A 26,077-nucleotide genomic window follows, 5' to 3' on the forward strand; every position below is an offset into this window, starting at 1 on the left:
CACTTTTAAGAGTATCTCGGATTTATTAGTCCAATCAATTAGTTACGTAAGTAAAAAACAGCATGCGAACTTTTCTACTGGTTCGTTATTTTCTTACTTAGCAAAGTCCCAGCGCTAACTAGCTGCCTAATGCTAATGTTAGCTCTTAACACAGTATTTAACGATGCATTGTAGCGGAGCTTCATCCTCCTTTGTTGTCAAGTTAAACTGCTCTTAAACAACAGGTGAGTATGTGTGAGTATGTCACGACTCGTGGCGGTGGAAACAATTCTTTCTTTAAGACTGCTTTTGTTTGAATTTCCGTCTGTTCTGTTACGTACTGTCATCGAGCTCGATCACTCCACTGTTTAGTTTCACTTACAGGCAGACGCTCCTGTTGGTTTCGCTTCTCATGATATACACAACATCATTCTGATGTTAAAAAGCTCATTTGCTCGGTCTTGATTGAAGCAACAGTGTTAGAGCATCATGGCTGAATTCACAAGCATGTGGCCGTGTTTCTCTTCGTTAGTGTCGGGGTGTTTGTTAGGGGAATGGGACCCAGATACAGGAGGGCACTCTGATGTACTACTTTCTCTACAAACATTTGGTCTTTAACATGAAGTAGAAAAGTGAAAATGCCAGTTACAGGTTCCCAGAGCCCTAGCTAGTGTCTTTAAACTGCTTGTTTTGTCAGAGCATCAGTCCACCTCCCCCCAAATATTCAGTTAACTATCATATCTTCTATTTTGAAAAGCTTGGACATTGTTGCTTGAAAAAACATGAAAATGAGAAATAAGTTATAAAAATTACTGTATGTTATTTTTTTTAATGTCAATTGATTAATAGATTAACTGCTACATTTATGTCAAATGATTTTTGTTTCTGTTTATACTCTATACGACTGATGATTTCTGTAACACATAAACACTGAATGTGTGAAATGAGTAACAGGCTCTAAAGTATCAAATAAACTTATTATCTTGACATCAGTAGAAACATGTATCGTGTTTAGTGATGAAAAATTAAAAACCATACCCAGCCCTATCCTTCAGAGTTCAACACTGTTTACAAGATCTGATCAGCGTGACAGAAAAGTATTTAATTCTTAGGGCTGCAACTAACAGGTGGTTCTACTATCAGTTCTATCTTCAATTCATTGTTTTTTTCTGTAAAATGTCAGAAAATAATGAAAAATTTCCTCAGTGTTTAAATGTTTTGCTTTGTCAATGATAGTTTACCATCATATATGACAAATACAAACATCAAATATTCACATTTCAGAAGCTGAAATCAAAACATTTGTTGCTTTTGTTGTTAAAGAATGACTAAAACAATTATTCAGTTATCATCCATAATTGTTGGTTAATCTGGACTGATTGATTAATTAAGTAATCGCTGCAGCTCTGTTAATTTCATTCACATTAGAGTGCTGAAAAGGGAATTTTAATGTCAGCGTCCGTAACCCAGCTTGGAGTAATCAAAGTTGTTATTGCTCCCACCACAGTTTCTCATCATATATTTCCACTGAGTCACTAGAGCGTTCATATTGTTTGCCTGATCTCATGGTTGCAACTGTCTGATGCTTTCTGATGTATTCTCACTGTTTGTATTTTCCGAAAAAGCAGAAACAACCTACATTTTGTATGGCGGTGGCTCCCGCCTCGATGGCGGATAAGATCATAGTCCTTGATGATGACGACGAGGAGATTCCTCAACCCTCCCGCGCTGCCTCCACCTCGTCCTCTGAGCATCACGCCAAAAATGTGTCCTCACTCAAATTGCCGCAGCCGGCCCCCACCCACATTACCCAGTCACCCTTTGCCTCAGCGAAGAAGCAAACCCATGTTCTCCAGGCAGAGAATGAGAGGTTGTTCACTGAGGTACGCTTACTTTAAGAGGCACAAAAGGACTGTTTTGTTTTTGTTTTTTTTCCATTGGCCAAAGTTCCTCGTCTTTTCCAGTATTCACCATCTTACATTACTTTTCTACAAACCATCCACATCACTTAGGATCTCCAAATGATAGTTGGTTACTTGCTTAAATGAATACATTGGTAGCTGTGTTCATTTCTCACCCTGGTTACATTAGTGACATTTTATAAAATGAAAATGAATATACATGGTGGAATTAAAAGCTTTCTTCTGGAAACGGCGTTATTGTTGACATTTTACCAATCAGTGTGAAGGCTATTCCAGCGTGCTAATACTGCTAAATCTACTTTTTATTGCGCTATTGGATGATTGTACCCAGCATCTGACACGCTGAAGTTTTTGTTGATGTGCAAACAACCGTCTTAACTATAGACAAAGTCACAATACCAGAGAGTTGTAATTATGTTAACAATAGATTGAAACAGGATGTGAACTGGAAAAACCTAAATCACAATGTGCTGTTCCTGTATGTGCCGTTATTATTATTTATTTATTGATATATATTTTTTGCCTCCCCCTGCCTTTGTCCTTCCTCTTTCCTCGTGTCATCTCGTCTTCTCACCCTTCTTGGTTTCTTTTCTGCTTCCCTCCAGTTTGTGGAGCACTGCTCGGCTGTCACGCAGGACTGCCCCGAGGTCTTGACCTTCCTACAAGCAAAACATGCCAAGGCCTCGCCCGACTACCTGTCATCCGTGGAGTTCAGGAACACCCTGGGACGATGTCTGACTCGCGCTCAGGCCAACCGCTCGAAAACATTTGTGTACATCAATGAGCTGTGCACGGTACTCAGGCAGCATACTGCCAAGAAGAGGCAGATCCTCACCAAGGTTGAATCTGGACCTTCTACCTCATCATCAAATGATCTCCAATCTACCTCTGTTGTCCTCAAAAGTAAAGAGAAGACTAAAGGTAAGACGGATGAGGCGGAGGACGGGGGGAAACCGGCTGCTGGAGATGAGCAACCTTCCACCTCAGGGCTGCGGGAGGACAATAAGCGGGAGGAACAAGAAGCGGAGAGAATTGCAAAGAGGGCATCCAGGAAACAGGTTAGTGTTAAACACCCGGAGGTGTGACTGGTATTTTTTTTGTCTGTTAATGATCAGGAAATATTCAGCTGCTGATTATGATAATTAGAAGTGATATTTTTGTGGCACTTTTCAGAAATTGCTTCAATTAAATCTTTTTCATAAATAAAGAACAGAGAATAAAATCACAGTGGAGAGAAAAAGAGGAAATAAATATGAATGATAAAAGAGCATTAATAAAGGCAATCAATAAATAACCATTAATAAAGCTGATTTAGTGAATACAGTTAAAAGTTAAATGATTTCTAAATTCATTTCACTGTGCAGTTAGTTGGATGTGATTATGTTTTTCTAAGCATCTTGGTTTTTAAAGGCCACCTTAAGGCTTTCTAATTAGATGTTAATGTGTTTGTTTTTTCTTTAAATACTGTCATGATATTTAGCACCTCGCTGCTGTGTTATCGTCAGCATCAACATTTGCAGGAGATCCTTCTCCCTCTGAAGTCACAGGTGTGACACACTGTAGCTCACTACTGTAGGTTCCCATGCTGCAGACCTGAGCTAAACCTGTGTGTGCAGAAGTTGTTGCCTAGAAACCATCAATCAATCAATCAATCACAACTAATTCTCTTATGAAAACTGACCAATGAGAATGTGTTTCATGTCTCCATACACACTGAAACACAAGTGTTTTTTTTTTTCTGCTCCCTTCGTTTTCCTTTCATCCTCGAGATACGACTTGTGGAAATAAACACAGACAACTCAAACCTGTGATCAGAAGTCTCAGTCTGTTCTCCATTCCTCTCAGATAGCGTACCTGGAGAACCTCCTGAAGGTGTACAACGATGAGATCTGCCGCCTGCAGCAGACTGAGCTGAGTTTAGACGACCTGGGAGCTGAGGACTCTTTATACATCCAGGAGCACAAGCTCAAACGCAAGGTCAGACGGGGGTTTGAGGTGGCGTTGGATGAACGGCGCTTCAGTTACAAATTAAAGCTATGAAAAAAAAAAAATAGGTGATGTGACAGCTAGTCGGACTTTGCTCTCACCCTTTCTTCTCTTCCAGATGATGAAAATTTATGAAAAGCTGTGTGAGCTGAAGGACTGCGGCACACTGACGGGCCGAGTCATTGAGCAGAGGATCCCCTACAAAAGCACTCGGTATCCTGAGATCAACAGAAGGGTGAGCTGGCGTTTTGTTGGTTTAAACACATTTTTAAGCGTCCTGGAAAACAAGAAACTGTGTTATTTAATCGTATACATTAGTAATGACCTCTGACCCTCTCGCATATTTTGAGCTCATCAGAGTATTGATTTTTACATGGGCGGACTCTCCAGAAAACAGGAAATAACACCTGACCATCTGACAGATTGGATCTTAAATGTAAAATTTTCAAGTGAAAAACAAGGTGTGCCAAACTCAGCAGTCAACAGCTGTTATTTCAAAGTGTCAGCTACAAAACATTTAAGTAAATATAAGATACCTAAAAATCCAATGTGTTGGATCTGACTCAGAATCAGCAGATGCCCAGTGATGGAGGACTGGGACGTCCTAGTACAATCAGTCGTAGTAGTTTATTTCTCTAAAACAAAACAAAACAAAAAAACATTCTGCAGAAGCAAAGTTACAGGACAAAACAAACCAAAGATGCACAGTATGTGTGCATCACATGTCAGGGTTGGGGTATGGACTGTGGTTACACTTGATAGTACTTTCTTTTTTTTCTCCCCTCATATCAGATCGAGCGTTTCATAAACAGTCCCGAGGCACAGAGGAACCCTCCGGATTACCAAGACATCCTCCAGCAGGTGCTGCGCGCCAACGAACGCCACAACCTGTGCTTGAGCAGAAAGCAGCTGAGGCAGATGGCCCAGGACGCCTTCAGAGAGACCGGGAGCTGCATCCAGAATAGACGTCACCTGGACCTCGTGTACAACTTTGGTTCGCATCTCACCGACCACTACAGACCTGGTGAGGCTTTGTGCACAGTGTAGAGCCCGACCGATTTTATCGGCCCATATTGACCTATCACAGATATATCAGTAGCAGCGCATATATTCTCCGATGTGCGCTGATATGAATACTTTTATTAAGAAGCAATAATGCAGTGGAAATGCTCGGGTCAAGTTATATAGGCAGCATTTTATGAATATTTGATCCTTTGTTTTCATTCAAGTGAAATGTGTATATGCATACATATATATATATATTTTTTTTATTTTTTTTTAACTCCCTAATATCAGCATCGGCCAAAAATGTAATATCAGTCGGGCTCTATTTAGAAGGCTCAAAAGCTACGTAGCATGTACCTGTTAAACTCTAAAATGTAGTGATGTTACTTGCTGAAAGCCTACTGCAGGCACCACTGGTACATGGAAAGTTTTTTGTTTTTCATTCTGTCGACTTTCTTTCTCTCTCTGTCGCCCTCGATCCCTTCATTCCCAACACTGTTGACACACTTGCTCTTGTCTCTCTCCTCTTTCCACCGTCACCCTGTAAAGCACAAGACCCAGCTCTGTCAGACCCCTCACTGCAGAGGAAGCTGCGGACGAACAGAGAAGTGGCTCTAACCCGCCTGGAGGAGGTCATCACCAAGTACGCTGTGAAACAAGAGGACACAGAGGAGCAGGAGAGGAGCAAACGACTGGAGAAAGACGGCAAGAAGAAAGAGGTATGACGACATCTGGGAAAGGGGGAAAATGATCAGGCGTAAAACTTATAAAACACTAGTGCCTTTCTCTGAGCAGCAACAACAAAGTCACTGCTGATGGGGTGGGAGAACAGTAGGATTGTTCTGGATACTAGTGCTGCTTCATTGACGAGGAATAAAAGTTCTTAATTCATGTTGAAATATAATGAAAAACCTGGATGATTATCTCATATTTTATTGGCTATTTAGAATGCATGGTAATGAGTAGTAATGCATATGTAACAATAGTAATAATAATATAAACCAAAAAAAAAGCTTTGAGGCGTTCAGGTCCATCCTCGAAAACGGGAAATTGAAACGTTGCATAACTTTGTTTTAACTTTGTTTTGATTTTAATTTATGGGACCAACACTACATTTCTTTTTTTAGTTTTATTTAGTTCCTGTTTGTTTTTTTTCCTCCCTCCCCTCTACCGTCATCTGGTCCTGACTGACGCTCACACATCTTGTTTTCAGGGCAACAAATCTGAAAAGGAAGAAAGAACGAAAGAGGTGAATGGAGTGGCAGAGGAGGATGAAGAAATTGAGGCGGAAGAGGAGGAGGAGGAGGAGGAAGATGATGATGAAGAAGAAGATGAATCATCAGATCCAGACATAGAGGAGGAGATCCAGGCCAGCACGCAGCAGGGTGGACCAGGTCAGAGCACAGATGTTAATTCACACTTTTTTTTTTCTTATTTTGAAAATTCAAAAGTTTTAATGAAAAATCCGACGCTGGTTTTCCTGCCGCTGCTGAACAAGACTAGGTCAAACCCGAGTATATGACTGAAGCCACGCACAGTCGGTGATGAAGTGATGTCACTGTTGAAAACCGTTGTGGGGCTGCTGTAAACGTCTTTGAACGGAACCTGCCAGAAAAGCCGCTCAATGATGTAATGCAGTAATGAGACATTGTGACATCATCGCGTCGTATTTACATCCCGCCTGGTGTCAGTCGGTTTTATGTTTGCTTCTCTCCTCCTCTCTGCGCTCACATATTCAGTATTTTTAATGCAGCTGAATTCACAATAAAACTGTTCTCATTCACATGTTCAACAAGCTTGAAACAGTGACTGAAATAGCACAGAGAATACTTCCCGCCTTCAGCAGACGAATCTGAAGAGTCGTCATGTGTCAAACTCTGTGCAGACGTAATGTTGGACTGTAAAGCTCAAACCTCCACGTGAAGTAACAATAAAGATGGTGTGTGTATATTGGAGAGCTGTTACATCACACAGCAGAGGCCACACATTTAACAAGAGAGGCAGCCGCCGAAACCGTCACGTAGTAACGACAATGATCACAAGATGATCATTCAGGATCTGTCTGACGCGGCTCAGCAGGTCGTTGATTTATCTCATGTAATGTTCACAGTAATTAATCAGAGTAGTATTTCACAGTGTTGGAGAGAAAAAAAAGAAACATCCCGCATTTTTTATAAAGATGAACAAAGAGCCCAGTCGGTCACAGTCGGGTGCTGATGTTTAAAACTCAAGACGCAGGGCTGTAGATGATTACCAGCTGGACGTGTTTTACCCAGTACACTGCATCCATTTAAAGTCAGTTTAAAGGTTGATGTTCAATGACTGATCAGACACAGCGAGACATGACTTCATCGCTTTAATTTTCCTTTTTCTGTAGACGATGATGAGAACGGGGAAGAGAACGGGGAAGAGAACGGTAACGAGGCGGAGCAAACGGTGGATGGCGCCAACAAGGAGGATCAGACAGACGAGATGTTGGGAAGCGTTAAAGATGAGGAAGAAGAGCCAGTCACAAGTGGAATCAGTCCTCTTTCTGATGACAGCAAGTCCCAAATCTCTCTGTCGGACATCCCCTCCCCGAGAGACAGCCCCAGCCAATCGGAGCCCATGCAGACTGATGACGACAGGCCGTTGTCTAATGGTGACCTTGCAGGGTCAGAGGAGCCTGTGGATTCCTCCAATCATGTGTCATTGGTGTTGGTAAGCACCACCAAGGACCCTGGAGACGTCTCCCCAGCCTCAACCAATGGGGTGTCGTTACCCCTGCCACCAGCAGTGATCTTAAAAAAATGTGACACTCAGACCACCACTGGCACGTCGCCACCGCCGAGCCCCAAAGCTACGAGGAGCCGCAAGAGGAAGAGGGAGGAGAAAACATCAGAGAACTCCCAAAATGTGAAGCACGCAATCACCCAGGACAGGTACTGTGAGGCTTCGTTCAGTCTAATCCGTCAGATTATATATCTGTTAGACATCGTGATGGTAGTGTTAGTTACACAGGTGAATGTTCATTTATTTCTCTTTTTATTGGTGGATTGGTTTGAAACATTTTGAGTTTCAAATGTTTGACACAACAAGAAACATTAAACAGGAGCTTATGAGTATTAGGGATTTTTATATTGTAGGAACTGTTAAAATGAGACTTATATATTACAACATTAACCTGGATATGATGCTGTAGAATGGAGGAAATCAGGAAACAAGAATTTGATGCAGCTGTTGCAGAATCAGAAAGCACAGGTCTGGTTTCCTGATGGGAGGAAATAAACCTGTTTGTCTTTTAAACAGGATGAACTCAAACTTGCTCAGATATAGTTTGAATTAATTCAGGATTTAGCCTAGTCTTGTATTAAAAGATCAGATAATAAAATGATGATGGCAAATTTTAACTTCAGATTTATTCCATCGGTGAACTACCAAACACACTCATGTTTGCTTGACAATAAACTCCCCATCCCTGCTCCTGCTGCTCCTCTCCTCAGTGAGGTAGAGATCCCTCTGGACATGGGCGTTTTCAGCTGCAACTCTCCACATCAGGCCGAGTCCAGCCGAGCAGACACTCCCACCCAGGACCTGGTCAGCAGCTCGCAGTCAACGCCGCCTCCCAAGAAAAACAAGGTATATCCCTGTATACTGGGTAAATACTGGTATAAAAGGTATAAACATGTTTAAAATCAAACACTGAGGCGGCAGAAGGCCGGATAGTTTGTTTCAGTGTAAATAAGCGAAGGCGGCATAATGACGGCTCCTCTGTACAGTGGGATCTCTGTATGAAAGGGTATTGTGACTGTGCAGGTAGTCGTCAGGAACCTGGATAAGATGTGTACAGGCTACAGTGTCCTGAGTACTTCAACTAGCTTGAATGGGTTTGTCAAGACTGGGATTCTCATGTCCATGTAAAAACACTCAATTTGTCATTCATAAAAAACATAATAGAGTAACTTTGAGTCAGTGGATATCATGGATTATGATGCAGTTTTATTATCTACTTTGTAAAGAAAGATACATTAAGTATCAGGTTATCATAGAAAATCTGTGAGCGTGACGGAGGTTCAGTAGCGTTCGGTCTAAGGATGCCACGATCACATTTTTTCCCGCCGATACAGATCATCAGTGAGTGAGATCGGCCGATACCGATCATCTTTGTCATGCATTTCAGATGCTGTATCAGTCTCACGCACTTTGTAAAAGTTCCACACAGCCGACATGTTGTTTTGTTTAGTGGCCCGTCGCACGCCGGCTCAGTGAACAGGGTGGGAGGTGGGACTACACTACCCAGCACACAGTGCTTCTCTCAGCCGCAGGCAGACACCAGAGTATTAACCACAGCTGATCGTTGGCTAGCAGCATTAATGCTGATCTGCCTATCACGTATTGTTAATGAAAATCCACCAATAATGATCGGCGGCATCAATCGGCATCCCTAGCTCACTCTTAGTTTTACAATGCACATAAACTATATTATTCATTGTAATTTTCCTCAGGTACATTTTCATATTATATCTATGTCAATCAATAATTGTTTGAAAAATGTACTGTATATCTTTTGGTTAAAAAAAAATCTGCAAAGAGGAGGAAAAAAAAACTGTGTCTCCTGCTACAAGTTGATCTTCGAGTTATCAGTTTACAGTAAACAAGCTCGTCTTACAGCAGGAACAGCTCAGAAGATTCTTCCAGGACGGGAAAGTGATGAAGGCCACAAGCAGAAACATGTTGGTCTTAAAATAAAATTCTTCCTTATGCTCCATGTGTTCCTGGAGTTTCTAGCTCTTCAGAGGATTTAAATGCTAACCAGCTGATGCTGCTCCTGACTCCCTCAAATCATTAAAATCATCAACATTATCCTCGTAAACGTTGAATCAGATTTTTCATCCAGTTTCCATCTGTTTAATATTCAATATAATTGGTGATAAATTGTCATTTGTTGGGCGAGCGTTTCCTAACTGTGCCACTGTTTGGGTTTCCAGGTCAACGTGGCGACCCAGTGCGACCCGGATGAGATCATCGTCTTGTCAGACTCAGAATGACCTTTCACCTCTGACCTCCCACTGGGGGAATCTTCCACTGCTCACCTGTATCTTGGTACTGACCTCCTGAATCGACCTTTTTTTCCAGCGTTTTCCGTCCTCGTCTGTTGGCGCGTAAGAGGAGGGAAAGTGAAAGTGCCGATTTAAAAATGAGATGGAAACGGTCAGAAACAAGTTGTTTTTACAAAATGCACAACAGCCACTGAAATCTGTGGAAGACGGGGAGAACTCTGAATCTAGTATCTCATGTCAGTTGATTACCAAACAAAAGCCAAGAAATATGTTTTTATAAATGAAATAATTTAAACCTAACATTTACAGGAACGCCAACGTGAACAGGACGTGTTTTTTGGGAAGAACCAAAGTTCTGGGAAACGGCCTCTTCTTCTTCTTCTTCTGCTGCTGCTGCTGCTGCTGCTGCTGCTGCTGGTGGTGCTTGTGCGTGCACCAGAGAATACAGTTTTCATTTTCTGTGTGAAACATCAGCTGGTGTCGACCTCGGCTGTCTCGGCAGCAGAGACGTCATCTGAATCTTTTGGATGATGCATGCAGTCAAACTCGTGTTTCCCGCCTCTCAGTGCAACACTTCTAACACCTCTGTGGTACCAGTTGGTGGCAGCATTGAAATGAGTTTTTGTTTTTTTTTTTTCTTCTGCTCTGAACACAGAGCTAAAATCACTTCCTTCGGGAAGACTGTCCCTTGACTTGAACCCTGAACTTTAGTTAGTGTGCTTTAGGTAAGAAACCAGTGCCTGAAAACATGAACTGTGCAGTCGGACATTTGACCCAGACAGGGGGGGGGGGTTGTTTTCACAGACACTCGACTGGTGGGGGCTGCAACAGCTCACCGCCGGTTTGTTTACATTTTTATATTTCAATGGTATTTTTTCCATGGAGGAGAGGGAGGCGGCGTCTGTTTAAGAGGAATTTTGAGATGACATTGTTTTACTTGCTGTTGATATTTATGATGTTTTGAGTGAGTGGGATATGTGGCGGCTTGTACTGTGTGGACCGCAGCAGTGATAATGGAGAACAGTGACATTTTTTAATTATGTTTCCCCTTCAAACATGTTGCTACTTTTAGGTTTAAAATAAACAAAATGGCTTTCTTCATTCAGACATGTGGCTGAGCTGTTGGTTTGAATGTTTGAAGGATGAGGCCAATATTTTATATTCTTCTTCCTTTCAACAAATCTCACAAAAAAAACTATTGAATTGACTCAACTCTGTTTCCAAACCCTGTTAAATCTTATTCCTCTGAGCCATAGAGTCCAAAACCCTTTAAAAGCACATCCATGAGCCACAATGTTGCACTGGTCCTTTACTACCATGAAAACACACAGTGGTAATTTCACTTGTTCCACATACATCGTTCTGGTGCCCCCAAATACTCACTAGAGCACCAAATGTGGATTAATCAGCCACTGAAAATAGTCCTTTTTGTTAAAAAAAAAAAAAAAACTGTTTTAGGTTTTTTTTTTTTTTTTTGTAAAAAATAAAACTGTATTTGTGACTAATATTTAAAGATGTATGTCTGCAGTAGGAACAGTGAGCTCAGAGGTTTGTTGACAGGAAGGAAAATACAGAATACTGCCAAGGCTCATCTTTAAACTGACTCATCTCAAAGTAAAACAAGTCAAGTATCTCCTTTAATGCATCTCAGATGAGTCTCACCGTGACACTGATGAGCTCCGCCCGGCCCAGACAACTACATCCATTCACCACCAAATCCAAACAAAGGATCCGTTAAGAGAAATGACTTTAAAGGTAAAAATGTGAATGAAATTTTTAAAGAATGAAACCCAGCTTTATTCTGTCACACTATGATTCACTTTCCTACAACTTATCTTTATTTTTCAGTTTTGTTTGTTCATGTTTAATTTTCACCGGGTATTCAGATACATTTAAACCATTAAAGTTGAAATTTTGACGTCCCTGCCATATTTAGAATAAAGTTTGCTTCCATTTTTCTATTTGTTGTTATATGCAGTGTTGCACTTCAGAGCTCCAGAATTTAATAATGAACCTTTTTTTTGTGGCCAGTGTGCATCACATTCATTATTCAGACTGAGCTGTCTGACTGGTCCTCATGAAACAAAGCGCTAGGATGGTGATGGAACTTTTTTTTGTTTTAATCCTTTAACAATCCTCATTTTTGTTTTTTCCGCTCGTTTATTAAATATAGTCACAGGTGAAGTGATATTTTGGGGTAAACGCTCTTTTCAGAGTTACTAGAATGTAGACCTGGAATGTAGTGATCGTAGCCACGTCCTGTCAGGCCTCATTTATGCAGAGGAGTGATCCATCATTCACTGTGAATTTTTTTCTTTTTCAGTTTTGATAAAATAAATGATACATTTTGTTATGTGCGGCCTCTGTGTTGCTGTTCTCGGACTAAATGTATAATAAAACTTTTTGTATAGCACTTTTCATACACAGGATGCAACAGAAGGTGCTTTGACAAATATAAAAGGAAGAAGGGAGTTAAGACAGAAATTATTAAAGAAAAACAATGAATAAAATGATATAAAATAAATAAACAAATAATTTAAAGAAAAAAATAAAACTGCAATAACCTTGTGGTTGTATCCCTCCACCAACCAGTCAAGTGACAGGAAATATGTCACATATGATGTCACAGTGAAGTTGACCTTTGACCTTTTGGATATAAAATGTCATCACTTCATTTTATCCTTATGGACATTTGAGTTTAATTGTGTCAGAATTAGTGAATGAATTATGGCCAAAAATGCGTTTTGTGAGGTAACTGACCTTGACCTTTGACCCTCAAAATCTCATTAGTTCATCCTTGAGTCCTGGTGAAACTTTGTGTCAAATTTCCATCAAGGCCTTACTGAGATATCGTGTCCATGAGAATGGGATGGAGGGACAGACAACCTGAAAACAATATGGCTCCGGCTCTTACTGTAGCCGGCGTAAAATAATAAAATTTAATACAGTATACAGATGTTCAACATCAGGGTATTTATGTTTATATGTTTTGAGACTTGAAAAGAGATCAAAAACAGACAGTTATTTGCACCAAATAATTTATTAATCCATTATTTCTGATACAGGGCAGAGGTGAATATTGATGTAGTTTCTTACATTATTAGTACCACTCAGGATTTACATAAAAATGTCCATTGACAACTGTCGTTTTCTGTTCAACAATCAACTGGTCAATCAGAAGACATGTAATGTATAAAAATAATAAAAATACCTCCGTCTAGTTTTCAGCAGCAGCTTTGAGCTTTGAGTTCCTCAGGCTGATCCCTCCCTCTTCATCTCTCTCTTAATGTGGAGCTCCTCTATCACTCACTGAAGTAAGACGCAGTGCTAAAGACAACAGGTTTTAATTGTCAGAAACAGGTTAGTGTGTTGGTGACGCTGCAGAGCTGCTGGAGACAGAACAAATAAATTACAAAAACACATTATTCTCATTTATTCAGAATGAGACGTGTACAGCCTGGAGTCAGAGCAAGGAGCCTGGTTACGGCCCTTAAACTCATACTAATGTGAACTCTCTTTGGTTTTTGATTTATATTGTTTATTTTGTGTCATAAATTAAATATAAGACGAGATCTACTTCCTGATTTAGACATTTTAATGTCAGGAGGCTGAAGACCAAATTTTTAAATCTTAACAAATCACTAATTTGGGAGGAACTATAACAAATTCAGGGATTTGGGATTTGTAGTTTTTCTATTTGCATTTTACATGAGATTAACAGCACAGAACAGGTGTTGAGGTTACGTAAATAATTGTAATAAACTTGTAATTCTTGCAGTTGCATATTATAAAGTTACTGTAACTGAAAATGAAAAATCAAACTCTACTTTGGGCCACAAAGAGAACTGAGATGCCCCCGGGGCAGTTTGCACAAGAAGGTTAAATCTGACATAAGTGTCTGATTGACCAGTTCTACTTCCTTCAGTCACTGGATGTAAAAGGAGAAATTATTCTGTCCTCACACTAAGACTCTGGAAGAGAATTCACACATTTCAGACTGAGCTTCACTGAACACACACCCGTCTGTCTCCTCATGAGTTCTTGTTGATGAGTATAAACATAGAGATAAATGTACATTCACCCTCAGTGACAGTTCTCCATATACATGTTTAAAAGCTTTAGTTTCGGCACACTTTACTCCACACCTAAGAAAAGCATTAGACACCTGTCTCACACATTCTGCTCTTTATAAACCTCCAGTGTTTCCTCTGTAGTTCAGCAGTGAAGCAAACAAACAGGAACAGATGTGAAAGCAAAATTACCCACAAACACCAACCCAAGCGGAGTCAGAGAGGAAACACTGGAGGTCACACTTCACAGATCACTGAGCACGAAGAGAAGCCAACAGTCCTTTCACTCAGACCGAGCTCCAAACCCGCATATAAAAATATCCGAACCTGCCGCCTTCACAGAAGGTAAAACATTCAGGCCCTGCGTCGCTCTGCTGCATCTCACTGTGACTGTGAAACATCTCTACAGGAAACCAAAGGTTAAAGAGGTCAGGTGTGATGACTGTCCTGTGCTGTAGCTACACAGGCACACTGACGGATTTTCTACAGTTGACTTGGTTAAAAGGTTAAAAATATAAAACGGAAACAATAACTACAAATCTTCATAAACACATTATCATCACACTGCTGCAGGTTTATATGATCATAATCTCTTAATAACAGTACCAGCTGTGACCACAGGGGGCGCACATCTTTGAGAGCAAATACTGATCAGAAAAAAAAAAAAAGGATTTACTTTATCACACATAACAATATATTTTTCTCTTATATAAAACCATGTTTTTCTTGAATTTCACTGTATTCTATTGAATTACGTGAATGGATCAAGTTTTACATTTAAAGGACCAGTGTGGAGGATTTAGTGCCATCTAGTGGTGAGTTTGCAGATTGCAACCAAGTGAGTACCCCTCTCCCCTCACCCCTCCCTTTGCAAGCGTGTAGGAGAAGCTACGGTGGCCTTCAAGCGACATAAAAACACAAAACACCCCCAGTGTTTGGTTTGTCCACTCTGGGCTACTGTAGAAACCTGCTCTCTATACAGATAATGAAGGGCTTATTCTAAGCTTAAGATAACACAACGACTCTTAGTTTCAGGTGATTATACACTAGTGAAAACAAATCCTTATCATAGATGGATCCACCTGAATCCTGCACACTGGCCCTTGAAGTGAAGTGTGATGAACAGCACGTTGTTAAAACTAATGTTCTAAGGATTTAAGTCAACATTAACGAACAATGTCGTCTCCTGATGCAAAAAAATCTCACATAAACTGACGGTGCTAGAGACATATCTAAACGGAGGAGCGCATAGCTAACCCTGACTGAAGAGCGCCCCCTTGTGGAGGATCTTATCTCGTTGAGATCATTTTACAACTGGGTGGAAGTGAACAATGAGTTCTCTAATGAGTCTGTAACTTTCTGTATCAGGACAGAAACAAAAACAAGAAATAAAGAAGAAGACAGGCTACGTTTAAACTTTAATAAGTGTTTTTAGCATCAGTTTTTTTTTTGTTACGGTAACCTGCAGTTTAACATACGACTTGTGCACTAATACATAATAATGGTTTAACTGTTTAAGGTGTCACAACACAAGAAAATCTGTTTGTTTCGGATTGGTATAAGAACTGTAAGAATGTTTTGTTTCCGCTGTAAGATGAACAGAAACAGAGGCAGGTGGAGAATGAGCAGGTCAACGTGCTGGTGAAGGCACCTGAACCTATTTGGCAATAACACGCTCTCAAACACGTCGACACACACGAGATGACGAACACGACATCGTGCACAAACAAAACCAATTCTGTGTTTTCATGGAAAAACAAAGGCAGCAAAGTATTGAAACTGTAGTGTATCACCCCTGTCAGTGTGTCTTTTCAGTAGTTGTACCAGTCCATGATCAGTATGGTCCCTAAATGCATCACACAGACCTGATATTATGTTAGAACTAGTCCCAGTATATGTAGATACAGCACAGAACTCATGAACATGATGTTTGAAACTATGAGGTCACGTTTCTCTGAGGTTTAACATCTTGTTTCATTGTGACTAAACAAAGATGAACTTCAAGCCCCTGAACTCCCACAAGTACATCGGCACTAACAGTGTCCGCAGTCCGTCCCCAAATATTTATTCAGCAGTGGTAAAACATGGCTGCTATTACCAGGGTTTCACTTAATGATTATTTTATTGATTCATTCATTTTGATCAGGTTGTATACTGTTTGGAAGATAGACACCTTAAATGTGCCTCACTGCAAAGCTAAAGTGCAAAGTAACCTAAGCTTACCCTTTCCCTGATCATTCATTCATCATCGATATTGTTTGAATATTATTTTCTGTGATCGGTCAAATAATCAATAATAAAGATTTACATAAATTTACACAATTTAATTTGTAGAGCATCAAAACTGTCATTGAATAACTTTCTGTCCATCAACAGTCAGTTAGTGGCTCAACAATAATTAACCACTGTTTCACGATATTTATAAATTGTAATATTCAGGATGTTTGACGAGTCCGGTTTTTTACTTTTGTTTTTTTTCAAGGAATAAAAGTTTTTTTTTCCGGTAGTTCCAAAAGTAAAATCTCAATCTATCAACCTGGACTTGCAAGAAAACCTGTATTTAGACCAAGCCCGTCGTTATCTTCTGTTTCAAACCACCAGGACCACGACCACCTTCACATCCAAAACAAGGGCCGGCGTGAGACCGAAACCACAACCACTGCTGATAAATATGAACAGAGAGGAAACACTGCTTCGCTCTTTCACCGATAAACAGACTGAATGTGTCTCCACACTGAAAAGCTTCTGGGAGGTCAGGACCGCCGTCACTCAGTCGTGCTTCTAAAATTATTGCAGGAAGAAAAACGTCACCAGTGGAAAACATTAGAATCTAAAGACGAGTAAAATCCACACAAAGAAGAAAATGAAACGTAACAAAACGCTGTCCAGTAAAAAAGAATAAAACTAACATGTGACTTGTTTGTGTGAATAACAGCTACTTCTTTTCAATCGGGTCCATGACTTGAATTACCATTCAGAGGAGGTATACACACTATACTCTGTATAGCTTAGATAAGAAAACCATCTACCATCACCAGGTTTCCCACAACCTCCCTGACACTCCTCTTGAAGAGGTGCATCGTGGGTTAAGATCAGTTCTGGGAAACTTTCAAACTCATGAACTCCTTCAGACGGCAGCGACTGCATCAGTATTTAAAGTCAGTATTTGTTCCTGGTCTGATGACCTACAGTATATCTCTATGTATTTACAGTAAGAATAATATATACTCCTCAAAGCACGAGAACTCTGTGAACGATAACGTAAGAAAGTGAAAGCAGGTAACAGCAGCAAAACCGGCGAATGAGTGAGCAGCCGAGAGACAGACACGGTTCCTGTCTGGCGGATATCCTTCCCTGTACACGTGTCGGGGATCTACCAGGCTTCCCTTGTGATGACGATTAATCATTGTGCCGTTACTGTGATCCAAGCAGCGCCGAACTATCGTCTAAAACAACATGGCAGTGCTGACGGCTCGTTACGTGGGGCACTGAGGCAGGGGAAGATGTATCGCTGCTGCTGTGAGAAAACTTAAAAAAAAAACACACACACACACACACACACACACACACACACACACACACACACACACACATCTGCAACGTTTGAGTTTGACTGAGTCGTCTGAGTGAGCTTCATGATTCCTCCCTGACGCTTCGAAATCTGTTAAAATCCTTGTGCCTATTTCCGAAAGACGCAACGTGAATCTCATCGTTTCTTTCATTTTCATCTTCTCTCGCAGCTTTTTTTTTTTTTTTTTAACTGATTACAGCAACAAATCACAATCAATACGATACTGCAGAAAATCACAGCAATTTAGAACAGCCATTTTTCTACTCTACTGATACTATAATGTTGCCACAGTTAGTGAAGCACTGTCTTTACATTTTTGGTTTCCTCTCGACACGCACACATTCTTCCACCGAACCAACAAAAATAAACATCTTGGATATTTAAAACGATAGCTTACTCACTGAGACAAAAGGTCCATTTTTCATGAGGCCACTTTTTCGGAGGCAAAGTTGTCTGAAGTCGTCGCGGAACAAGAACTGCAGACAACTTCAGATGGCACCAGCACAACCACAAGTCTGTTTGAGAAACTTCACAAAGACTTGACTGGAATCTCAAAGTCCCGTTTTTCTGTAAACACCTTCAGGTTCTCCAGGTTGTGTGTCCAACGGGAGCCTCGCCTGTTTACGCACTTCCTGCTTCAGACGCCGAGTGACGGCAGTTCAAAGTGTTTCAGAGGAGCACCGCGCGGGAACCAGGAAGTCGACTGTTACCTCACCGAGAGGCGCCCGTTGGACATGACACACAATTTTGGTTTAAGTCACGCTGCTCTCATTGGCACTGACTTCACACACGTCTTCGTCACACACACTTCGACCTAACCCTAGACCAAACATCCCAGATCCCTGACCCTGACCTGGACTCTGAGAGACGACCCCTAGGTGCGCTCCAGCGGCGGCCATGTTGTTGCTCGCACTGTTGTTGCTGCTGCTACTTCCTGTGGCTGAGACGCCGCCGTGCTGCGGCGACAGAACGGCACCGGAAAGATGCGGAGAGGAAACAGACACTCCCCCTCTCCCTCCTCCTCCCATCATATTACCCTGACCTCCCTCACCCGCAGACAAGAGGAGGTGAGGGGAGGAAATCAAATCTGGCCCATCCTCACCTCCCCCTCGTCTCCCTCCCTCGCCGCTGCTCCCACCCTCCCCGCTCTCCCCCAGCCCGCTGCGCCTCTCGCAGTGCGAGCGGTGCCTCATGAAGCTGTCGCGCCACATGAACTTCTTGCCGCAGCCGAGGCAGTCGTACGGCTTGAGGCCCGTGTGCGTCTTCATGTGCTCTGTGAGATGATGCTTCATCTTGAACTTCTTGGCGCAGACAGGGCAGTGGAACGGCCTCAGGTCCAGGTGCATGTTAATGTGGCGGTCCCTCATGCTCTTGTGGGTGAAGGTTTTACCACAGTGACACATAAACACTTTCCCTGAACCCCCGGTGCCGCTGTTGCTGCCGCCGCTGCCGCCTCCACCTCCGATCCCCCCGCTGTCCATGCCATCGACTCCCAAACCGCCCTGCACCGACAGGTGGACCGCGCCGTGCTCCAGACCGGGACCTTTGAAAGAGGCTGCTCCGATCATGCCACCTGCCATCCCCAGCGGGGGGGCGGCAGCGTCCAGAGAGAGTCCGGACGCCTGGCTGTAGAGGAGGATCTGGTTCCCCTGCATGTCCAGGGGGAAGAGCTGGGCCCGGGCCGTGGCTGCGGACTGAACCTGGCCCAGCAGCGCTGACACAGCACGGTTAGCGCTCTGGCTCTGACCTGCAGCGCTGTCATGAAGGTGCTGCGCTAACGTCTGGTCCATTAAACTGCCTTCAAACTTGAGGTAGTCTTCTGAAGACTGGCAGTAGTCCATCTGGAGACAGACAGAGAGAGGGAACTTTAGATGAAGCTCAGTGATGAAGGCAAACCACACAAACCTGCAGCATCAGGACACTTTACACCATTCTCTACCCCACCATTTCCCAACTTGTGGGCCGCGAAGGTATTGCAAGTGGGACGACAAATCATTTGCATGACAGTACAATTTTAGTGAAAAGATGTGAATAAAAAATATATATATAATTAATGTTTTTAAATGTTTAAAAACAAAATGATCTTTGCAATCTGGCATTATTTTGCCTCTGCTTTGTTTTAGGGTCGTATGTGGGCTGCCAACATTTTTGAGATGGGGCCCTGAGTTGGAAAAGGTTGGGAACCACTGCTCTGCACTCAGCAGTGCAGCAGGTGTCTCTTATGCATGCAAATAGAAAAGTTCCTGAATTTAAATATCTCTGCACATCACTCAGGTTCGGCTGAATGATGTATTTCTGTTTCACCCGGAGAAAGAAGCTGCTGCAGTTTGAGCATTGTTGAAAATCAGCACCTTTGGCGCTCTCTTGTGGTTGTATAAAAAAAGACACTGTACTAGTTTTCACCAGGTGTGACTCAATTTATACTCAAAAACTTCTGCTATCAGAATTACAAAAATTTCTGCAAAAGCGACCGTCAGCTGACCTGTGAGTCCATGTCGTTCTCAGCTCTGCTTCCCAGCTCGGCTGAAAGGCTCCTGACGTTGGAGATGTTGAAGTCGCTTCTCTCCCTCTCTCTGGCCAGCTCCGCCTCCCTCTCGTCCTCGTCCTCCTCGTCCTCCCCTCCCTCCTCCCCGGACACCACGATGAGGTCGTCGTCCTCCGTGCGTTCGGTTTTCACCACCACCCACTGTTTACGAGGCATGATGCTGGGCTGGCTGTAGGTGGGACGCTTCTGCGGCGGCAGCGCTGAGTCCTCCCCATCCTTCAGATTGAGATATTTCACATTATAAAACGCTTATTATGAGATATCAGGTCTTTGCTGTATCAAACGCTTTGTTTAGTGTTTCAAAAGTGCTGAATAAAACCAACCTGACCAGAAGACCAAAGCTGTGTTAAAACACTCTAAATGATGAGGGAATAGATTTTGGATTTTCCGGAAACAGAATCTTCCTCGTGTTTAAACAGAGCTTTTGCCTTCTTCAGGTAATTTTGCACGTGAATACAGTTACAATATAAGGAGAAATTAAATATTAGTCAGAGGTCACTTCTTATTTACAATATTTTGATGTTATTACAACAATTTTCAAATATTACAAAATCATGGTTGGGGATGAATAATGTAAAAATCATTATTTATCCCCAACCATGATTTTGTAATATTTGAAAATAAGGAGTGACCTCTAACTAATATATAATTTCTCCTTTGACATAAGATCTGCAGGATGTTTATGGCCAATGAGAAAACAAAACAAAAACTAAAATAGTTTCCTCTTTAAAAGTTACTTCATGACTGTGGAACTGAAGAAATCTGAAAACCAATTATTGACAGACAAAAATCAATTTTGATTAAATATAACTTCAAAATAAATTTCTAAATAAAATTTGTTTTATTGTTTTTTGTTAAGGATTTGATTGAACAGATTATCAAGTGAGTGACTAATTTCTGGGAGCAATGCAGTCTCTGTAGTTATTTATTTATTCTTTCTCTCTTCTTCTAATCACTTGTTATACTTTATATCATTATAATTAATATATCCCATTTTGTACAGATAGCCATTTGTTTTCTATACTTTTATTTTTTTCCCACCCTATGTTCAGACTGAAAGCAGCTGTTATATGCTGAAGCATTTCAGGATGTTAAAATTTAAATAAAAATATTGTGGCAAAAAATAAATAATTAATTAATTAAAGTAAAAGCTTTTTATATTTAAAGGTGCATTAGTGTCAGTTGCTCACATTATGAGACCCTCACGTCTGCACTCTCACCTGATAGGACGACACACCAAAGCTGTCGCTGACTCCGACTTCCTGCTCTGACACTGAGCTTGCTTTCTTCCTCCTTCCGCTGCCTCCTCCTCTTCCCCTCTTCCTTTGGTGGTACAACACCTCCTCCTCTTCCTCCTCTACTTCATCCTCCTCTTCCTCGATGAGAAAGGCCTCCTCCCCTCCCGATGGCGTGCAGTAGCTGGGCGTGTTGCTAGCCCCGCCTCCGTCCACCGAAGCCCCGGCTGCGGCTGCACTGCCTCCCCCAAAGCTGCTCCCGTCCCTGGGGCTGAAGTAGTTGGTGCTGCTGGGAGACTGGCTCTCGCTCACTGACGGGCGGCTGGGAGGTTGGGAGGCACGCTGGGGCTCGTTGGACCCCACGACCTGAGCTTGACCTCCACCAACACCACCGTCACTCCCGGCTTCAAGCCCACCAGCTGGCCCCCCGTCACCGTTGCTGCTGCTACACCCGGGGTTAGCTGACCCTGCACCCCCTCCCACACTGGCTCTGTCCTGCACGCCTCCGCCTCCTCCACCCGTCCCTCCTCCGGCGGCAGCTCGGCCCTCCTTCAGCAGCTCGGTGCATTTGTCCACGATGTGCCACATCTGCAGGACGCTGCCCACCGTGAGGTAGTTGACGATGTCCTCGCGTAGCATCCGGAGCTGACCGGTGTAGGCACAGCTCAGCACGCTCTCAAAGGCCAGCGGGTCCATCACTGCCGGGATGGAGACTGTAGACATGTTCTTCAGTAGTACCTGGGGATGGACGGACAAGGACACATTTATCGGTTTGTAAAGATCTGTCTGATACAGCATCCCGCCAAGTGTTAGTGAAACTGGTCTTCGTAAGATGAGTAAGGAACTTGGAACAGAAAAATAACTAGAGTCACCTCCTGGTGGTTGTCTGCCTCCTCCACTCAGACTACTTCCAGGTTACATCTCTGTTTATCCAGAGTGTAAAAAAAAATGAACTATTTGTGTGAAATTTTGAATTTTGAATTTTGAATTGCTGTAAAAAGTTAAGAGTTATGGTTAAAAAGTGTTTTCTGAGGTCACCATGACATTTGACCTTTGACCCCCAAAGTCTAATCAGTTCATCTTTTAGTCCGACTGGACATTTGTGCAAAATTTGAAGAAGTTCCTTCAAGGTGTTACAGAGATGTTGGAGATGTGCCTCCAGCTCTGGCTGCCGCCGGCGTGGAGGAATAAAAAGCATAAAAACAGAATATACAGACACATAATTAAAGTGTAAGTACGAGGCTGCTGTCACACTGCAGGCCTTTATTCTCATTTCTAAATTTATTCTCATATCTGATTAATCTGTAATTGTTCATATCTACTCTGACATGCTTATCCTTGTGGGTGATAATGAGAAATAATAAGAAGCAGATCAGTTTAAACACAATTTACAGTGGTAAGAAAAAGTGTGTGACCCCTTTTGTTTGGTCATTGAATGTGATCTGATCTTCATCTAAGTCATAGATGCAGACAAACACAGTGTCTCTAGACTAATAACACACAAACAATTATAATCTTTTGTATCTTTATTGAACACAGCCATGAAACATTCACAGTGCTGGTGTGAAAAGTAAGTGAACCCTTGGATTTAATAACTGCTTGAACCTCCTCCAATAACCTGAATCCAGCTCTTCAGTAGCTGCTGATCAGAGCTGCTCAATGTTCAGGGGGAACGCTGGACTATTCTTCCTTATAGAGCTGCTTCAGCTCAGACATATTCTCAGGATGATCCCAGAGGGTCTGGGCTCTGACTCCAGAAGGTGGATTTTCTGAAGTCATTCTGTAGTAGGTTCATGTCAATGTTTAGGGTCATTGCCTTGAGAATTCATTTTCCCCCTAAATGACGTGGAGCTGTCCAGGTCCAGAGGCAGCACATCAGCCCCAGATCATGACGCTGCCTCCACCCTGCTTCACCTTTGGGATGATGTTTTCATGTTGGAGTGCAGAGCACTTTCTACACCGCCCATAGAGCTGCATGTTCTTCCCAAACAATTCAACTTTAGTCTCATCAGTCCGCAAAACATTCTCCCAGTGGTGTTGTGGAGAGTCAACTTCCAGGGAGAAGCAGCTCTCTCATGGCCATGGACACCAAGCTCCATGCAACCATCACCGCTTCATGCCAAACCCATTCCTCTAAGCCTTCAGCTGTTACTCTGAGCTTCCTTGTTAACGTTACTGATCATTAAGTGTTGTGCTTTTGGAGTTTGCTCAGCTGGACCTCCACTTCTACTGAGAGTAGCCACAGAAATGAATCATCTCCATCTATAGACAGTTTGTGTGACTGTGGACTGACGAAGATCTAAACACTTTGAGATGCCTCTGTGACCCTTTCAGCTTCATGCAAATCTAATTATTACAGTATTACACACTTCAAACACAATTATCATCTAAAGCCTGACGACCTTTCTTGCTTTCAATTGCCAAAATTATATACAACCATGACTAGCAAAAGTAAATACCTAAAGTAACAATAGAAACAAGATAGATAGATAGATAGATAGATAGATACCTATATAAACAAGACACACACATGTGGTGGTGTGCAGATGCGATTTCACACAACCCAGAAAACTGATGTGTGTGAAACGACAGGTGTGTATTCACAGTATTATGAATGAATTCTAGTTTATTTGGCTTTAGCTTTTCCTGGTGTGACTGATTTTACTAATTGCATTAGTTCTGCACAGAGATAGAAGTGCGCTACTTGATAGATTCCCCTGCTCCAGAGGGGAGACCTGAGGTCAAACTACCATCCACCCCCCTCCCTCCCCATCTGCCACCACCTCTGAGAGACTTTCTCAGCAGAAGTCTGCACAAAGTAGAAAGGGAGCCCGTTCTGACCCGCACGGTGACATGATGTCATTGACGTGATGTGCAAATGAGCGATAGAAGACCAATCCTAGAAATGTAACAATTTTTTTTTTTTTTTATGCGAGCGCCAGTGCCACCTCCTGACATGATGCCTCTCTAGTTGGCTGCCCATGTATCTGCCCAGTATCTACTGTAAATCCGCCACTGGTTCACATCAGCTGATGTTTCTTGTGAACAGCAAACTCAAAATGTCTGAGTGTTTTTATGAGTTAAAGTGTCTCTAACCCACAACTCCACTCTGGTTGCATTGACTGGACTCCAGTTAGTTTTTGTTGATGTCAGTATCTTAAAGGTTCACTTACTTTTTCCAGCTGCACTGTGAATGCTCAATGATGTTTTCAATATGGACAAGAACAACACAATGATCTGTGTGTTCATAGTTAAAATAGATCGTGTTTGTTCATAATTATAACTTGGATGAAGATTTGACCATATTCTAAATTCCGAAGCCTTCATGGCCCTCGGGCCTTTCTGTGTGGAGTTTGCATGTTCTCCCTGGGTGGGTTCTCCTTGGGTGGGTTCTCCCTGTGTGGGTTCTCCCTGGGTGGGTTCTCCCTGTGTGGGTTCTCCCTGGGTACTCTGGCTTCCTCCCACAGTGCAAAGACATGCAGGTTATGTTAATTGGCGAGTCTAAAGTGCTCATAGGTGTGAATGTGAGTGTGACTGGTTGTTTGTCTCTATATGTCAGCCCTGTGATAGTCTGCCAACCTGTCCAATGTCAGCTTGGATTGACCCTACAAGAATCAGCGGTAAGCGATGGATGGATGTTTGTCTCTGGCACATCAGGAACTTGTGTCTAGCCACAATAAAAAACTGATGGCTGTAATTTACAGTAAGTTAAGTAGATCTTGTAGTTGTAGAAACATCGAGATAAAAACACAACCGAGCTGCTTATTATGCACCTGAGTCACACTATTATTGATTTTTTAAAATCCAATTTTACCTTTTTAGTATTTAAAGTAAACACAAATGAATGCACATTTCTAATGTGATTTATGGATAATAACAACATAAACTGACAGTGATGTCATGAATCTGGTTTTGAAACTTGACTCTCCTTGTTGTTTGAATCTGTAGTGAGTTTCATTATTGTGTCTTAATACCCTCTTTGCTGAGTCTGGCTGAGCTGAGCTGTCATAGCTGCTACAAAATCAAACGTAACTTCTCAAATACAAGTCGCACATTTTCTACGAGGAGCTTGTATGTGTTTACACTGATTAGAAAACGTCAGATTTCTGTCATTCACAACTTGTTTCAGAGCCAGAGACATGACAGCACACCGCTCGCACCTGGTCATGGAAGTAGGGTGAGGACGCGGCCAGGACGCAGCGGTGGGCCTTAAACACTTGTCCCTGGACGTGGATGGAGAGGTCGCAGAGCCTGCCGTCCTCTCTCTGCCGGTTCAGGCTGTCCAGCACCGAGGCCTGAGCGCTGGGGAAGCACACCTGCACCATGGAGCCAGATGTGTCGCCGGGAGCCGAGCTGCTGCTGCTGCTGCCCACTTCCATGGGCAGGGACTGCATCTGGGTGGTAGAAAAACCTTCATGACTCCCACATTTGACAGTTAAACTGAGGTGAATTTCTTCAGAGAGGTTCAGTCCAGGCCACAGCTGAGTCTGATGTAGTTTTATGCGAGCAATTACCATTAAGTTTACAGTGATATAAAGCTAAAAAATAAGCAGCAAATCCTCACATTGAGGAAGCTGCTGACCAGAAAATATGGACAATTATTTTCTTAAAAAATTACTCTGATGATTCATTTTCTGTCAATAAATTAACTAATTGATGCAGCTCTAGTTTGGATTCAACTTTCTGGTGGTTTTGGAGGCTGTGGAAGTGCATGGCACTATGACG

At 42.3% G+C, this 26,077-nt stretch overlaps 2 protein-coding genes across 3 annotated transcripts; one reads left to right on the forward strand and one right to left on the reverse strand.

Moving 5' to 3' along the window:
• Nucleotides 1–34: 34 nt before the first annotated feature.
• Nucleotides 35–10,709, forward strand: daxx (death domain associated protein). Of its 2 annotated transcripts, XR_002665073.1 has the most exons (12): nt 35–224; nt 1,608–1,862; nt 2,507–2,959; nt 3,747–3,878; nt 4,006–4,122; nt 4,680–4,911; nt 5,442–5,611; nt 6,106–6,286; nt 7,270–7,813; nt 8,375–8,510; nt 9,860–9,974; nt 10,241–10,709. XR_002665073.1 is itself a non-coding variant. In XM_022744190.1 (11 exons), exons 2-11 carry the CDS (start codon nt 1,626–1,628, stop codon nt 9,917–9,919), a joined length of 2,262 nt encoding a protein of 753 aa, XP_022599911.1. In that variant the 5' UTR covers nt 35–224; nt 1,608–1,625; the 3' UTR covers nt 9,920–10,220. The 2 variants fall into 2 exon arrangements, 1 of the variants encoding a protein (XP_022599911.1); XM_022744190.1 differs by lacking the exon at nt 10,241–10,709 and having other exon boundaries at nt 9,860–10,220.
• Nucleotides 10,710–18,324: 7,615 nt separating this feature from the next.
• Nucleotides 18,325–25,677, reverse strand: LOC111220904 (zinc finger and BTB domain-containing protein 22-like). The gene is made up of 4 exons (XM_022744176.1): nt 25,513–25,677; nt 21,338–22,090; nt 20,055–20,333; nt 18,325–19,413 (listed from the first exon to the last, which is right to left on the reverse strand). The coding sequence occupies exons 1-4, from the start codon at nt 25,675–25,677 to the stop codon at nt 18,325–18,327; spliced, it is 2,286 nt and encodes a 761-aa protein (XP_022599897.1).
• Between the last annotated feature and the right edge of the window lie 400 nt (nt 25,678–26,077).

This window comes from Seriola dumerili, unplaced genomic scaffold, assembly GCF_002260705.1.
Source record: "Seriola dumerili isolate Sdu_G_001 unplaced genomic scaffold, Sdu_1.0 BDQW01000078.1, whole genome shotgun sequence".
NCBI classification, from domain to species: Eukaryota; Metazoa; Chordata; class Actinopteri; order Carangiformes; family Carangidae; genus Seriola; species Seriola dumerili.

Excerpts from the sequence above, each read along its gene's own strand:
- daxx (XM_022744190.1), top strand. The coding sequence starts at position 1,626 with ATGGCGGTGGCTCCCGCCTCGATGGCGGATAAGATCATAGTCCTTGAT. Across the intron at positions 3,879-4,005 it reads AGCACAAGCTCAAACGCAAG|ATGATGAAAATTTATGAAAA; the intron begins GTCAGACGGGGG and ends CTTCTCTTCCAG. Across the intron at positions 8,511-9,859 it reads CGCCTCCCAAGAAAAACAAG|GTCAACGTGGCGACCCAGTG; the intron begins GTATATCCCTGT and ends TTGGGTTTCCAG.
- LOC111220904 (XM_022744176.1), bottom strand. The coding sequence starts at position 25,677 with ATGGTGCAGGTGTGCTTCCCCAGCGCTCAGGCCTCGGTGCTGGACAGC. Across the intron at positions 22,091-25,512 it reads CACCCTACTTCCATGACCAG|GTACTACTGAAGAACATGTC; the intron begins GTGCGAGCGGTG and ends GTCCATCCCCAG. Across the intron at positions 20,334-21,337 it reads TTGGTGTGTCGTCCTATCAG|GATGGGGAGGACTCAGCGCT; the intron begins GTGAGAGTGCAG and ends CTCAATCTGAAG.